We start from the raw sequence: 15,085 nt of genomic DNA, 5'->3' as shown, positions 1-15,085 counted from the left end.
ACCTGTTACAAGCTTGTCTGTGGTTCCCATGAAAAGGCCACCCCATCTGAACCTCAGTTCTGTCACCTGGAAAACGGACCAATGGCTACAATTTTTGACCAGTGTTAAAACAGCAATTATAATACTAGCGGCCCGCCTGGGCGAAGGGCGCCACCTGGAGGTTACAACGCAACGTCCTCTCCCTTGCAGGAACAGTTTAGTCCCAGAGGGGGCGCAGCATCCCACACAACTGAGGGACCAAGAAAGGAAGGAAGGGAAAAAAAAAAAAAAAAAAACCATCTTTCGGTTTATTGAAGGAGGTACAGGGTGGGAGAGGGGGGCAATAAAATGCTTTTGCTTCGTTTATAAAGAGCGAGTGTTCAGGGGGCCCCTTCTCCAGGAGCGGACACCTCTCCCCAACTACAAGCAGCAGCAAAGCCAAGCCAAGGAGGGGAGAGGGAAATTGGAGGGGCCACGGAACCCCAAACACCCCCTCTGACAGGAGCCACAAGCTTTGTCCCCCCACCCACAATGCATCTACCCCAGGGGACCCATCTGGGCAGAGGAAGGGGGTATGTACACAGGTGGGGACGGCACGGGGTGGGTGAGGGAGGGAATAATTTATCCGCAGTTGCGGTGGGTGGCAAGGGGGGAGGAAGCAGTAGCCTGGTGGCAGTGGTGGCCTAGGGGTCCCGTTCCTTCTTGACCTTGATGTCACCAGCAAGAATGGTGGCGATCTCGCCCTGCATGAAGGCCCAGGGGACGGAGGAGCCCACCAGCGGGCACTTGTCTCCACTGGGGCAGTACACCTCCCCAGCCGGGCCCTGCGCCTTGATGAACTCCCGCGAGCAGGGAAAGCAGAACTTGTGTCCGGGCACCGAGGGGCACTGGACAAAGTGGGTGTCTTCCAGGCGCTCTCGGCACAGGGTACAGCAAAGGGGAGCTCCAGGGGTCGCCCCTGTGCCACTACCACCCCCGCTGACAGCTTCGGCCCCCGCTGTGGGACTGACTTCTGCTTCACCGTTGCGGGCCACTAGGCGATGCTGGGTCGGTGGCTGGGTGGTGGAGGAGGCTGCGGGGCTAGCACCCCCTGCACGCACAGGGCCTCCACCGCCACCAGGGTCCTTGGGAGAGTGACCCAGGGCCTCCGCCACATTCTTCAGGGCGGCAATGGGTGAGGGCACACCAGGGGTCTCAGCAGAATATGGCCCGCCAGGTGCCACCCAGTGCCGCTGCTGCTGCTCCTCTGTTGTCATCTTCCCAGCCGCCTCGCCCTCGGGCTCAGGGGAGGCCTTGCGGCGGCGCGGCGTGGGTGCCAGGTTCCGGGATGGGGCTCGTGGAGGTGGGCCACACAGAGCTGCAGGGGCCGGCTCTGGGTACTGCTGGGGCAGGGCCTCGGCAGGAGCGGGCTCTCGAAAACTGCGGACACCATCAGTGAGCAGCTCGCCCAGCTGGCGCCATTCGCCCGAGCCATGACGGCGTTCATACTCGAGGTACTTGAAGCCCGAGGAGGCCAGGGCCTTGCCAGGCTCCCGCAGAGCATCGTGAAACATCTGGCGAGCCACGGCCAGGACCCCCGCGTACACATTGCCAGAACCACAGGGGTATTCGGTGAAGAGCTTCAGCTCGAACTCGTATCCCGGAGGGCGGGCAGTAGCATCGAAGGCGAACACCCGCCCCACCAAACCGTGATCCTTCTTGAAGCGGACATTGAAGGGGGCGCAGGCAGACAGCGCCAGTAGCTGTTCCCGCACAGCTTTGGGACGCCCGTGCCACTCCTCCGCACGGCCCCGCATAGCCTCATTCAGTTCTGCCAGGCAGTCTGCATTCCTCTGCTGCTTCTCCTTCTCGAAATCGGAGCCGAAAAGTGGACGGGCAGGACTCAAGCCGGGCGCCAGCGTCAGGCCTCGGCCTCCCAGGCCAGACACCGCAGCTGCCAGCAGCCCGGGGGGCATCAAGCTGGGCATAGTGCCAAGCAAGGCCCTGCGCGCCCCTTCCGCCACAGCCTCCTCTCGGCCCAGCCCATTGGCCAGGCGGGACCCTAGGGTGTACTCCAGGGCTGGCGAAGGCAGCGGGAGGCGGCCAGACGATGTGGCTCTGTCATAGCGGTCCGGGCCGGAGACGCCGCTGCCGGTCCCCGACGGCTGGGGCTGGGCCTGCGGAGGCGGTAGCTGGGGACCCTGCGCGGCGGCCACGGCCAGGTCCTTGGTGGTTGGGTGCTTGAGCGCTGGGGGCCCGGGCGAGCGGCCCTCCGGGAGCACGTGGCTGCGCTTGAGCTGGCGAGCGGCGTCGATGAGCAGCTCGATGCGGTCCGCGCCCTCGAAATTCACGCAGCCGCGGCACACCGCCTCGCTGAAGTCCCACACCATGGCCCACGGCATCTTGGGCAGGTCGCACAGGTAGCACCACTGGCGGCGGGACGCCTGTACTGACGCCATGGTCCCCGCGCGCGCGCCGCCAGGTCCCCGCCTTCCACCCGCCGCCGACGTTCGATCCGCGCAGCCAACGTTCGATCCGCGCTCCCGGGACAGCGCGAGCCACAGTCCGGCCTCCGGCTCGGCCTCCCCGCCGGATCCAGGCCCGGCCCCCCTTCCCCGCCCCCTGGGCCCTAAGCCTTTTTCCTCACTCCCGCCTCCCTTGAAAAGGCAGACAGAGGCTCGTCGGCGCCCCCACTCGGTCCGGGCTGCGAGCTGAGGCGCACAGCTCGCGCCCCGCGATGGGCCGCGGGCGCCGCCGCCTCGGGGTCCCGCCGCTCTCGCCGCCGCCGCTGCTGCAACGGCCGCCGCCGCCTCCACCTCCTCCTTCTGCCCCAGAGGCCGCTTCGCAGGGAAAGTTACATAACGCGAGGGCAAAGCCTTCTGGGAAACGTAGTCCCGCCGGGGCCGTCTCTTAAAGGGGACAGCGGGCAACAGTGGGGGAACGCCGTCTCTCGCCCAACAATCCTCAATACTACTAGCCACTGGGCGGGGAGTTCTTCGCGCTCAGAGGAGAATAGGGTCGTGATGATGTGATACGAATGATCAAAGCTACCACGGATTTAAGAAATTGCCGAAACTGGACAGGCTGCGGGGCAATCCATACCTGCTTTGATTTGCTGTGCACCTTTAGGCCAAAGTCTTGCCCTTGCTGAGCCTCCGTTTCCCCGCCCATTAGAAGAAGGCCAATGACGGATTAAGAAAGCTACAGCTCTTGGGGCGGAGCGAAGAGGTCCTGATTGGATGGTTCAGGGTAGGCATGGGAAGCCGGCCACTGGAGGTTTGTGTGTACTTGGCACTGTGACTTCTCTCAGCATCCTAAATATCAGCCTCTGGGGCGGACCACAGCTAGAGAACGGAAAGGGCTAAGGGCTTTCGAGCATAGAGCCTGCCTCAGTTTTCTGATCTGCTGGAGGGGAGTGACTGAGCGCCTTCTAATTCTGTTCCAACTCTGCCTGATCGCTTTGGTCTCCAAAGGGTTACACTGCCGGCTTCTCTGCTCCACCCCTCCATTTTCACTACTATTCCCAAAATGCTCTGCGGGGCGGCCGAATGACGTACTTCCGCTGTCTGGAAGGTTGGGGGAGGCCTTCGCTATTCTCGCTGACCCCCCCCCCCCCAACATTTTGGGGCTCTTTCCGTGCTTTCGGTGTATGGGGTTTGGGTTACCTTACCCTCTTTTGCAGGCCCTTGTGTCGAGAAGGGGCCAGGAAATGGCGAACAAAAGGAGGTTGCTGCGGGGAGTGCAAGCGCCAGACCACCCTTCCCCAACCTTGAGTGCTTACTACGTGGTGGGCCCAGCCAGGCTTGGACCCCCTGTCCTCTCTCCCAGTCTTGGAAACTGTGGGAAGGCAGACTTTGAGGAGGGGCGATGCGGGTCTCCAGATTCTAACGTATATAAGCTCCTTCCTCTTTCTGGGCTGGGGTCCGTGTTTTGTGTTCAAAAATACGTGGATGACTTGCCAGTCTGCACGCAGAGTGCTTTTCAATCTGGGGAGTCTGTCTTCCTTCCTCTGCTCCCAACCCATTGCGGCTACAGCTGCCCGGATTTTCTGCTATCTAAAGTTGTTTGTTTTACAATTACCTACCAACTCTATTATTATTCCAACACTTTTTCTCCCTTGGAGGGAAAAGATTACCCATTTTTTGCTTCATCCTAAGGAATACTATTCCATAATCACAAGTTTTATGTACTAGCTACGTTTTATTTTTTTGGTGCTAAGGATGCAATCCTTGGCCTCATGCTGAAGCCCTCTATCACTGGGCTACACCCCCAGGCTTTCATCCTCCCTACTTCTTTATTTTATTTTATTTTTTTAAACAGTAAGTTTACTTTTTGTTCCTGCAAACTTCTGGGGGAAGTCCTGGGGACCCCCAGGCAGCTGTCCTGGTATGTGAGGCAGCCATCCACGGTGCTTTTATCTTGTGGCTCTGTCTTTTCAACACAAGACCTTTTGCATATATGCTGATTAAATCTGAAATTTAAAATATTTCTTTGTAGTAGACATTATTCATGAGAAACTCTAGTCAGAAGATCCAGTTCATTTAGAAACCCTCCTGCAAGTTCAAGGGCAGGATGCCAGCAGCACTTAGCTCTGATGAGGCAGACAGCAGCACAGCATTGTGGGCTGTTTTTTTAAAAAAATCAGTTAAAAGTACAGAACCATTAAAAATGGCCATTCATGTCCCCAAACTTACCTTTTTTGGGGGTAATGGAGACTTAACCCAGAGGTGCTTAACTACTGAGAAGCATGCCCAGCTTTTTTTTTTTTTTTTTTTTGGAGACAGGGTCTTGCTAAGTTGCTAGGCTGGTCTCAAACTTGTGATCCTCCTGTCTCAGCCTCCAAGATTGCTGGGATTGGCAGGTAGTCACTATCACACCTAGGTCTCAAATTGCTTTTGTGCTGGGTTTGGTGGTCCACGCCAGTAATCCCAGCAATTTGGGAGACTGAGGCAGGAGGATGAGAAGTCTTGAGGCCAGTCTCAGCAACTTAGCAAGACCCTGTTTCAAAATAAGAAAAAGGACTGGGGATGTAGCTTAGTGTAGAGCATCCCTGGGTTCAATCCTTAGTACTGGCGGGGAAAAGTTGCCTTTGTGCCATTCTTTAAATACTAGTGAGAGCTGGGCAGGTGGTGCACACCTGTAATTTCAGCATCTTGGGAGGCTGAGGCAGGATGACCACAAATTCAAAGCTAGCCTCAGCAACTTAGCAAGGCCCTAAGCAACTTAGCAAAATAAAACATAAAAAAAAAAAAGGACTGAGGATGTGGCTCAGTGGTTAAGAGCCTCTGGGTTCAATCCCTGCATTAAAAAAAAAAAAAAAGTACTAGTGGGAGCTGAGTTCTGGCCAGATTCAGGCTTCAGGTGGGACCAACTGGCCTGTGACCAGTTGTGACATTCCACAAACTTCTCAGGGCTGGGAATGGAGATCTTTAGAGTCTGTTCTTCCTTGGGTTCCTTCAGGCTGGAATGCAAGCATACATGTAACTTGGCCTGGGGCCTGGCACAGAGGACTGCCATGTGGCTGGGGCTGTTGCTCATGGTAGAGTGCTGGCCTAGCATGCCCAGATCCTGAGTTCCATCCTCACTATGGCAGAAAAAGGAAAAAAAAGTATCTTAAGTGGAAATTTTTGTTTATAAGCTGTACATTACTTTAAAAAGCAGTATATTACTGCTTTTGTGTGCTAGGCAATATTGGGGATACAGGAGTGATTAGAGTTAGGTTCACACCCTTCCCTGAGGAAGTTCAGTCTGGTGATGGAGAGAGACATTAAATTTAACTGGTGTCAGGAAAACATTTCCTGAGGTAATATTTGAGCTGAGACCTGAAGAATGTATACATCTAATAGTAGAAAGTAAAGACTCTTACATCTTTATGCTCATTTCACAGATGAGGATAATGGAGGCCCCCAGTTAACAGCTGGCCCACCAGGCCTGAGTCCAGTGTAGTGGTTATTATTTACTTTGCTACCAGACCCTGCAGCAGACAGTACAAGAGAACCTGTTGCAATCTAGGCATGGGGTGCACACCTGCAATCTCAGCGGCTTAGGAGGCTGAGGCAGGAGGATCACAGGTTCAAATCTAGCCTCAGCTACTTAGGGAGGCCCTAAACAACTTGACGAGACCTTATCTCAAAAAATAATAATAATAATAATAAGAGGGCTGGGGATGTGGCTCAGTGGTTAAGTGTCTCTGGGTTCTATCCCCAGCACCTAAACAAAACCCAAATAGCACCCCCCCCCCAAAAAAAAAAGAAAAGCAAAAAGGAGTTCCTGTCTTCCTCAAATTCTGGGGGCTATGTGATAAAAAGATAAGGCCTGTGTTCACTTAAGACATATCATGAAATAGAACTGTGAGAATCTAAGAGGCAGACCCATCTCTGCCTTGAGGAGGGAGATCCAGGACGTTCAGGCTGGTACCTGAAGGATGAGGCAGATTTCATTTGAACAGAGAACTTGAAATGGCTTTAAAGGGGTGGGGGGAGGCTGGAAAACGAACCACCCGCCTCCAACTTGGAGGGGGTGTGGCCTGCCCGGGAGGGGGCGGGGCAGCCGGAGGTGTGGGGCTCTCAGGCTTGTCTCAGACACAGCCTCAAGTAATTGTATGAAAAATAAGTTTATTGATATCTTGTCACCACTGAGGAGAAAGGAGGGGGCTAAGCTCCGGAGGTCAGAGAGGCAATGAGAGGTGGAGGAGCCAACCCACACCTCTCAGTCAGAACCCTGCCCTCCTCTCCTTAGGGTACAGATAGTTACATCCTCTTTGTCATCCATATTCTGATTTGTCTAGCAATTTTTACCCCCTCCAAAGTCTGGGTTGGGGAGGCCCCCACGGGTCAATTCTCTTCAAGTTAAGAACAGGAGTTGGTAGGGCAGAGGGGATGTGCAGACCCGAGAGGTTCCCCCCACCCCAACCCACAAAGGGCATTATAATAAATAACATAAAATAGATGGCTTAGAAGTCAGGGCTAGGGGAGGCAGCCAGGCAGACAGCATTGTACCAGAGAAAGGGGCTGGGGAAGCCTCCGAACAGGTCCCCAGAGAATCAGGCACTAACTAGCACAGGGAGTGGGGTGCTCACCCCCTGGAGCAGGGAGCCAGGGTGCAGCAGGGAGGGGTCGCAGCATCGCCCCTCTCGCGACTGCGCCAAGCTGGGGGAAGGGGGCGCAGGCAGCAGCGCGGGCAGCGGAGGTTTCAGGGCGATTTCCACCGGCCCCGCCTCTTCCGCGCAGGGAACCCTTTCCTCCGCTTGTGTGGGGGGGAGTCGTGCGGAGGGAGCGGGGCTGGGGTCGCCCGGGACGCCCCCTCCTCGCTCCTAGGGGCTATGATGACTCCTCTGGCTGCCACCACCGCCCCATCCACGACAGCAGCCACCACAGACACGGGTTCTGGGGTTACTTCCACCTTGGGCGCAGGCGGGGGCGGCGGGGGCCTGGGAGGCGCGGGAGGGGGCGGGGGCGGCGGCGCGGGGAGCGGGTCGACCGGGGTTCCCGGCAGAAGGGGCAGCAGGGCGCTGAGGGCCTCGCTCAGTTTGGCCAGTCCCTGCCGAAGGGTGCCAGCCAGCTCCCGGATGGCATTGGCAGTCTCCTGCTGGGCCCGCAGGAAGTCCAGGGAGGGGTCTGGGACCGCGGGCGTGGGAGGAGGTCTAGGAGGGGGCGGGGGGCTGGGAGATGACGGTGCCACTTGGGCCAGCGGCGCGGGTGGCGGTGGAGGGGCAGAGGGTGGTGGAGACAAGGCCAGGCGGGGCAGCTGGACCGTCTGCAGGGCCGGAGGGGGCGGGGACTCACGCTCCTTGGACCGTGGGCAGCCCCCTTCCTGGGGGTTGCAGGAGGGCCGGGCCCAGGGCTCCGGGCTGCTGGAGCCCCCCTTGCTGAGGGCTGGTGTATCTGTAGAGAGAGACATGCAGGTAAGATATGCATGATTCCCTCCTCACCCCTAGTTCCTTAATCTCTCCCCTACCCTGGCCCGAAAGATCCTTTAAACTCTTTAAAACCTAAGTCAGGCCAGTAGAGGTGGTGCTTGCCCGTTAATCCCAGTGACTCCGGAGGCTGAGGCAGGAGGATCACAAATTCAGAGCCAGCCTCCGCCATATAGTGAGGCCCTAAGCAATAGGGCCAGGTGGAGCACATCTATAATCCCAGAAGCTCAGGAGGCTGCTGCATGAGGATCCTGAGTTCAAAGCTAGCCTTAGTAATTTAGCGAGACACTAAGCAGTTAGTGATGTCCTATCTCAAAATAAAAGATAAAAAGGACTGGGGGTGTGGCTCAGTGGTTAAATGCCCCTGGGTTCAATCCCCAGTACCATCATCATCATCATCATAATAAAAGAAAATTAAAAAAACCTAAGTCACGTGACGCCTTGGAACAGAAGCCTATGACATGGGTCAGTCTTGGTCTCCAGGGAAGAATCAATACATTCAACCTATCAGGCCTGTGCCAGCTTTAGCAGAAAGGGGTCTTGTAAGCCTCCTTTGGGGCCAAGCAGCTCCCATCTCACTCAGAGTAAGAGCCACTCTCTGCCAGGCTGTGAACCATCTGGACACAGCCACACCTCTCAGGCTGCTGTGCTAGACCCCAGGGAGGTGGGAGGCCTGAGACAGAAGTGCTCCAACATCAGAGGTGCTTCTGGAGGCTCTCTCAGACCAGGAGACCACGATTTTCCAGTTCTTCCTGGGTCTCCACTCACCTGGGATCTCATTCATACTCCTGAATTTGAACTATCTGTACCAAAAGGCTTCCAGATTCTGGGCCAGCCTGAATTTCTGCCCTGAGCCCGACTTTACTTCCCAGTGTCTCCAGGTGCATCCTGGGCACAGTCCCTGGACCATGTAATGCCTTGGATGTGCTTGCTCACAGCTAAGCGTTTGATCCTCCCCCATCTCTCCCTCCTCCACCACCCACATCACTGCTGATGGCAGCTTCATCCTTCCAGCTGCAGGGGCTAAACACCTTCACTGTGGTTTTCTTTCTCAAGACACCATCCACTTCAAACACCACTGGCTCTGCCTTCAAGCTGAACGCAACACTCAACCTCTTCTCTCTACCTCCCCGGCCCCCACCCTGTTCCAACCGCTGTCCCCTTCCACCTGGAGGACTACGCTTGCCTCCTCACTGGGCTCCCTGTCTCCACTCCTCCTTCATCAGTGGGCAAGGGGTTCAACCAAAATTCAATCAGGCAACAGGAAAGAAGCTAGTCACAAAGGACCTTGTATGGCATGATTCCATTTACACAAAAGGTCCAGAAGAGGCCAATCTCTAGAGACAGAGTAGATTGGTGGTTGCCTAGGGCTGGGGGGAAATGGCTTAAGTGACTTAGAGGTGCAGGGTTTCTTTTTGGAATGATGAAAATGTTCTCAAATTGATTGTGGTGATGGCTGCACAACCCTGAATATACTAAAAGCCCCTGAATTGTCTAGGTGGGTTGCATGCTGTGAGAATTACATCTCAACAAAGCTGTTCTAAAAAACAAGCCAGACACTGTCCTTTCTCTGCTCAAACCCTCCTGAGACCCCCATCCCACTTAGGATAAAGGCAAAGTCTTTGAGGCCCCAAGGTCTGCACTGTTGGTCCCAATTGCCTCCCTGACCTCATCTCCTCCCTTCTTTCTACCTTCCTCACAGGCTCCAGCTACTCTGGCCTCCCTGCTGACCCTCAAAACTCAGCCTCCTCCTGACTCAGGGCCTTTGCACTTGCTGAAGCCCTGGCCTGGGAGGATGTTTCCCCAGGCACCTGTCTGGCTTCCTCCTTCACCTCCTCCAGGTTCAAATGCGGCCTCCTGGGGATCATCTTCCTTGACCATCATACAAAGTAGCCACCATTTTCCCTTTTCTCCCTCCTAGCCCTAGCTGGTTTTCTCCCAGCATGCATCTGCCCTGCATGCAGGCCATCTCTGTTATCTGTCTCCTCCTGAAGTCGGTTCCATTTTGCTCACTGCTATTTACCCAGCAGCTAGAATAATGTCTAGTAGCAATTCTTTTTTCTTCAAATGAGAAAAGAACTGTGACCTCCAGAGTTAGCACTGACTGGACCAGGGCCCAGGTCCTCGTGGCAGGTCCCAGTGCCCACGGGGCAAGTCCAGCCCTTCCTGTGGAGACCAGGTCTCAGCTCTTCCCTCAGGGCCAACACACATGCTGCTCCCTCCCCCTCTGTCACACCCCACCTGGCCTGGCACATCCCCTGGCTCAGTTCAGACTTTCCCTCCTTGGGGAAGCTGCCTTCACATTCCTGGCCAGATCAGATGGTCCCAGTCTCCCCCAAACCACCAGCCACCTCCTATCTGAGTGCTGGGGGCCCAGTCCCCTGGACCAGCCAGTCTGGGAGGCCAGGAGAGAGATGTTGGACCTGACAGTCCTTGACACATTCCTCATCGAGTCCCCTCAGCCACTCTCTGGGTGGATTCTATTGCTGTTACCCCATTCCACAGATGAGGTGACCTGAGGACCAGAGTGGGGTTCCAGAGCAGTGGAAGAGGGGTCTGGATCCAGGCTAGCTCCAGAGCCTGAGCTTTTAACTACCGCTTGGCAGGGGCTGTGACTCTGGGGTGAAGTGGTGGTGTCAAGTCTTCCTTATAAGGAGCAAGGAAAATGCACCACTTGGAAACCTGACTTTTCTAGGCTATTGAATAAAAAGGAATGGAAAGTGACCCAGCCTGCACACCCACAGGGCTCACAGGAGTCAGGGAAAGGCCACTATGGCAGCTAAAATCATATGTATTCATACCCTTGGGGCCTCAGTTTTCCCACCTGTCATTGAGCACATGTTTAAAGATGGGACTAAGTACTGGAACATCTTCCTGAGGGCCACCCTGGGGATCCCTGGACCCACTACAGATACAGGGTTTAAGACAATGCCTGGCACATAGTAAGTCTTCAATGCTGTTATTCTTTCAAATACTATGTCAGAGATAAATGATCCTTAGTTTGTTGTTTTCTTTGGTACTGAGGATTGAATCCACAGTTACTTTACCACTGAGGTACATCCTTAGTCCTTTTTATTTATTTATTTTTAATTGAAAAGACAGAGGCTTTGCTAAGTTGCTGAGGCTGGCCTAGAACTTGCAATCCTCATGCCTTGGTCTCCCGAGTTGCTGCGGTTACAGGAGTACATCACCACGCCTGGTTTATATATACTCTAACTGCCCGAGGCTGCCCCAGGCCCCATTTCTGTCCTTCAATATGAGCAGTTCTGCATTTACACAGTGTGGGAGTCTAATGATGGATGCTTTCAGCCCATACCTGCCTCAGGGACTTTGCACACGCTGCTTCCTCTAGCTGGAAACCATCTACTAAGCTCAATCTCTCCATTCAGGACTCTGCTTCCTTTTACCACCTCTGAGAAGCCCTCCTGGAATGCCCTGCCTATACCGCTCCCTTCTGTCATTTACTACTTTTTTAATATGCAGTATTTTTCTTCCTGATATATGATATGTTTGGGGGGCTACTTGTTTGTGGCCTACTTCCCCCAACTACAACGTCAGCTCTGTAAGGGAAGGGAATTCATCTTTTTATCTACAGTATTCCCAGCACCTGCAATACTGCCTTGCCTTGGAAGAGGTTCTTAATAAATACTTATTGAACAAGTGAATTAATAAAGCATTATAAAAAATAACTTTGTCCTCTGTGCTCTGGTTCACTGGGGCCATTTTACAAAAACATCAAGGTTTAAGTCAAACTGAGAAAGGTCCTGAACTGAGAATGTGACTTTCCTGCTCAAGACACTTTTATGCCTCTGAAATTCCCATATGATGAAGTCCAAAGTCCTGACCTTGACTTACAAGCCATGTGTAATCAGATTCTGGTATACCCATTAACTCTCAGTAACTCAATAAAATATCAATTATTGTTGCTGGGCAACATACCCAGTGGTTAAGTGCATGGACTGGGAGTTGGGACAAACACATGTGCTGGGTCCCCACACTCTTGCTGTGTGACCTTGCCTTATCCATGTTCCTTGTTTTCTCAAATCCTTCACTATGAATAAAATTCAAACTCCCCACCATAGCCTAGCATAGTCTCAACTTTGCCCACCTTTCTGACTTCATCTAAAAACTTTTGTTCAATGTTTTTGCTTCAAAAAATTGGCTTTTTTATTTTTTTATTTTTTTTGCCTCTGTGCATTGCACATGCTCTTCCCTTTATCAGGAATACTTTCTCTACACTTCTTCATTCTGTTTTTTTCTTTTCTTTTTCCATACCAAGGATTGAACCCAGGGGCACTTAACTACTGAGCCACACCCCCAGCCCTTTTTTGTTTTTTATTTTGAGATGGGGTCTCTCTAAGTTGCTTAGGACCTGGCTAAACTGCTGAGGCTGGCTTTGAACTTGCAATTCTCCTGCCTCAGTGTCAGAGTTGCTGAGATTACAGGCCTGTGCCAATACTCCTGGCTGTTTCAGGCATGCTGTGTCTCATTCAGCTCGGACATCCCCTCCTCCATCCCCCAACCCCCAGGCTGAGCCAGATGCTGTCTCTGGACTCCCATAACCCCTGGGTTCCCCTGCCCCAGCCAGTCCCTCACTCAGAACCATCGCTGTTTCCCCCAGCTGTCCCAGTCACTGATGTGTTATACCATCTAGCACAGGGCAAGTATTCAGAAATGGAGTAGAAGAAATGATAATCCAGAGACTAGGCTAAGGAGGAAGTGAGTCTCTGTACCCAGTCTCATGTCTCCAGTACAGGTATGAGTTCTCCATACCTGTACTGGAGGCATGACCTTGAGAAAGTTACCAGGCTTCTCCAGTCTTTGACTTATAAATTACTGAAACAGTGTGTACTTCCCAGCATTAACCATTATATCCAGCGCTAAACTTGACTGTTAGCAGACTCTGTACAAAGCAATTCGCCCAAATTAACTCATTTAGTCTTCCCGGCAACCCCTGAAGGTGGAGACTATTCTTATCTTCACTTTACAGATGCAGAAAGTGATGCACAGAGGCAGAAAGTGACACGCAGTGGCTTCTGGGATGCCATAGTTGAGTGGCAAAATTGTGACTGGCACCCTATTTGGAGACAGTCTACTTCCAGAATCACTACCCTAGGATGAGTTTAATGAGTCCTGCCTGTGCAGAGATGATCCCCGGGGTGGACTCAAGCCAGGTCTCCTAGGTCTGGTTCCATTCTTGACTCTGGCAGTCATTAGCTGTGGGACCTGAAGCAAGTCATTTTATTTTTCTGAGCTTAATTTTCCCAACGGTATAATGGGGACAACAGCACCCGCTTCCCAGAGTTGTAGTTAGGATCTGCTTAGCTACATAAAGGACTTGAACAACGCAAGAAGACTGTGCATTTGCATTCGCTGAGGTGATGGTGAAGGACTCACCTGCCCGTCGGTCCTCCCTGCGGTCCTCAGACAACACATAGCGCTGGGCACAGGCGCTAGGGGCGGGCGGCTGTGAGGAGACGGGCGGCTGTGAGGGGGCGGCTGCAGGGGGCTCCTCTGGCCGGGCACCAGCCCCTGATCCCCCCACACCAGGGCCCAGGATGGCGAAAATGGTCTCCTCCTCCGCGGAGAAGGCGTCCTCAGCGGCGGGCCCGGCACCCTGCGTGGAGTGCGGCACGCGGGCCAGCTTCTCCTTGGTGCGGCGCTTGAAGTCGTTCCAGCGCTTCTGCACCTCTTGGCCCGTGCGCTTCCAGCTGGTGATGCCGTTGATCTTGGCGGCTATGCCGTCCCACACGCGCCGCCGCTCCGCCACGCTCACCCGACGGCTCTGCGCGCCGTAGAGCTGAGGGTAGTGGGCGCGCACCTCCCGGATCAGGATCTGGTTCTCTTCGAACGAGAAGCGCGGCTTGCGCAGCCGGGTGGTTTCCTCCGCTTCGCCCGCCGCCGCTGAGGCCATGGCGCCCCCCGACGCCGCTGTCCGGCCGCCTGGCGCATGGGGGGCGCCGTCGCTGCGGGCAAAGGGCGTACAGCGCTGGCCGGGGCTCAGTGTCCCCCGCCGCCCGGACAAGGGCTCCTAAGTCCCCTGGGCAGGGGTGGGGGCGGGGGCGGGGGCGGGGACGGCGGGCTGTCAGAAGTGCCTACTGATAGCTGACACCGGCTGAGCGCTCATTCTGTGCTTCTCGCGGCGCAGAGTGCCTCGCCAAGGAGTTGATGGAAATTGGGGGAGGGTCTGGAGGGATGGAGGGAAATAAAGAAAAGTGGAAGGAAAGGAGGTGTCTGCAGGAGTTAGAGGAGAACGGGGGCACGGGAGAAGAGCAAAGGGAAGGAGAATGCGGATGTCTCGGGGGGGGCCGAAGAAGCATGGGGATAAGGAGAAGCCGAAGGGACTCTGCAGCAAGAGGACATCTAGAGCAGAGAGGCGCTCTGGGGGTTCCGAGGGCAATGGGGGGTCTGGAAGACCCATGAGACGGGGCCCTGAGAGGATATGTCAGGAAATAGCGGTGAGATGGGAGCTAATGGGTCAGCGACAGAGCTGGGACCATAAAATATTAGGGATTAGGGTCTGCGGGGATTGTGGGGGCGCTGGGATTGCCAGGAATTGAGGAGACCTCCGGAGATAACGGGGGTCCGAGACCAGCAGGGGACAACGGAAGCTATTTGGGACTTCAGAAAGAGTGAGGGTCGCGGAGGGAGGGGGACCGAGTCGGGCCGCGGGTCACTCACCGGCGCCGCCGCAGCCCCTGCCTGCCGGTGGGTCAGGGCTCGGGCGTCTGCGGCCTCTTTCCTCCCCCCGCCCTCTCCCTCCCCTCTCTTGGGCCCCGCCCCCGACCGCGCCGAGAGCCAAGGCGCACGCGCGCCTAGCGCCAGTCAGCCCAGACAACCTCACAGCCCGGGATTCATTCTCATTTTCCCCAACACGGCGCAAGCGCACAATTGCCCTCTAGCGGGCTCGACCAGCAGTTTGCAGCTGCGCAGCCGCAAATTTAGCGCTGAGCTGGTTCCACTAGCCTCCTGGTTCTACAACTACGCACGCGCGAATTCCTGTCGCGCGCAGGCGCGTCCCTCGTTCCCCGCGGGTTTTGGTACCTGGGCTTGATCCCAGCGCAGGCGTAGCAATCTTTACAGAATGGGAACTGCTGGGACAGCGCTAGGACCGAGCGGCGCCTCTGCCTTTCTACAGTTTTCCAGCCCACTCGGCCTTCTAACTACGCAAGAGTCTAGAGAAAGGGGAGGGAGGCCGAGCTGGAAAGGATG

The 15,085-nt window shown here is 55.1% G+C and overlaps 2 protein-coding genes across 4 annotated transcripts; both read right to left on the bottom strand.

Annotated features, from left to right (window-relative positions):
• Positions 1-265: 265 nt before the first annotated feature.
• On the bottom strand, positions 266-2,809 carry Irf2bp1 (interferon regulatory factor 2 binding protein 1). The gene has a single exon (XM_005338242.5). The coding sequence runs from the start codon at positions 2,415-2,417 to the stop codon at positions 663-665; it is 1,755 nt and encodes a 584-aa protein (XP_005338299.1). The 5' UTR covers positions 2,418-2,809; the 3' UTR covers positions 266-662.
• A 3,746-nt stretch (positions 2,810-6,555) lies between these two features.
• Positions 6,556-14,665, bottom strand: Mypop (Myb related transcription factor, partner of profilin). Of its 3 annotated transcripts, none has more exons than XM_078031844.1 (3): positions 14,555-14,665; positions 13,271-13,839; positions 6,556-7,841 (listed from the first exon to the last, which is right to left on the bottom strand). In XM_078031844.1, exons 2-3 carry the CDS (start codon positions 13,785-13,787, stop codon positions 7,150-7,152), a joined length of 1,209 nt encoding a protein of 402 aa, XP_077887970.1. In that variant the 5' UTR covers positions 13,788-13,839; positions 14,555-14,665; the 3' UTR covers positions 6,556-7,149. The 3 variants fall into 3 exon arrangements, with proteins under 3 accessions (XP_077887970.1, XP_077887971.1, XP_077887969.1); XM_078031845.1 differs by having other exon boundaries at positions 13,271-14,060; positions 14,555-14,655; XM_078031843.1 differs by having other exon boundaries at positions 13,271-14,642.
• Between the last annotated feature and the right edge of the window lie 420 nt (positions 14,666-15,085).

Source organism: Ictidomys tridecemlineatus, chromosome 15, assembly GCF_052094955.1.
Source record: "Ictidomys tridecemlineatus isolate mIctTri1 chromosome 15, mIctTri1.hap1, whole genome shotgun sequence".
Classification (NCBI taxonomy): Eukaryota; Metazoa; Chordata; class Mammalia; order Rodentia; family Sciuridae; genus Ictidomys; species Ictidomys tridecemlineatus.
The sequence above is the reverse complement of the archived record's forward strand: the minus strand, read 5'-3'. Positions and strand labels throughout refer to the sequence as shown.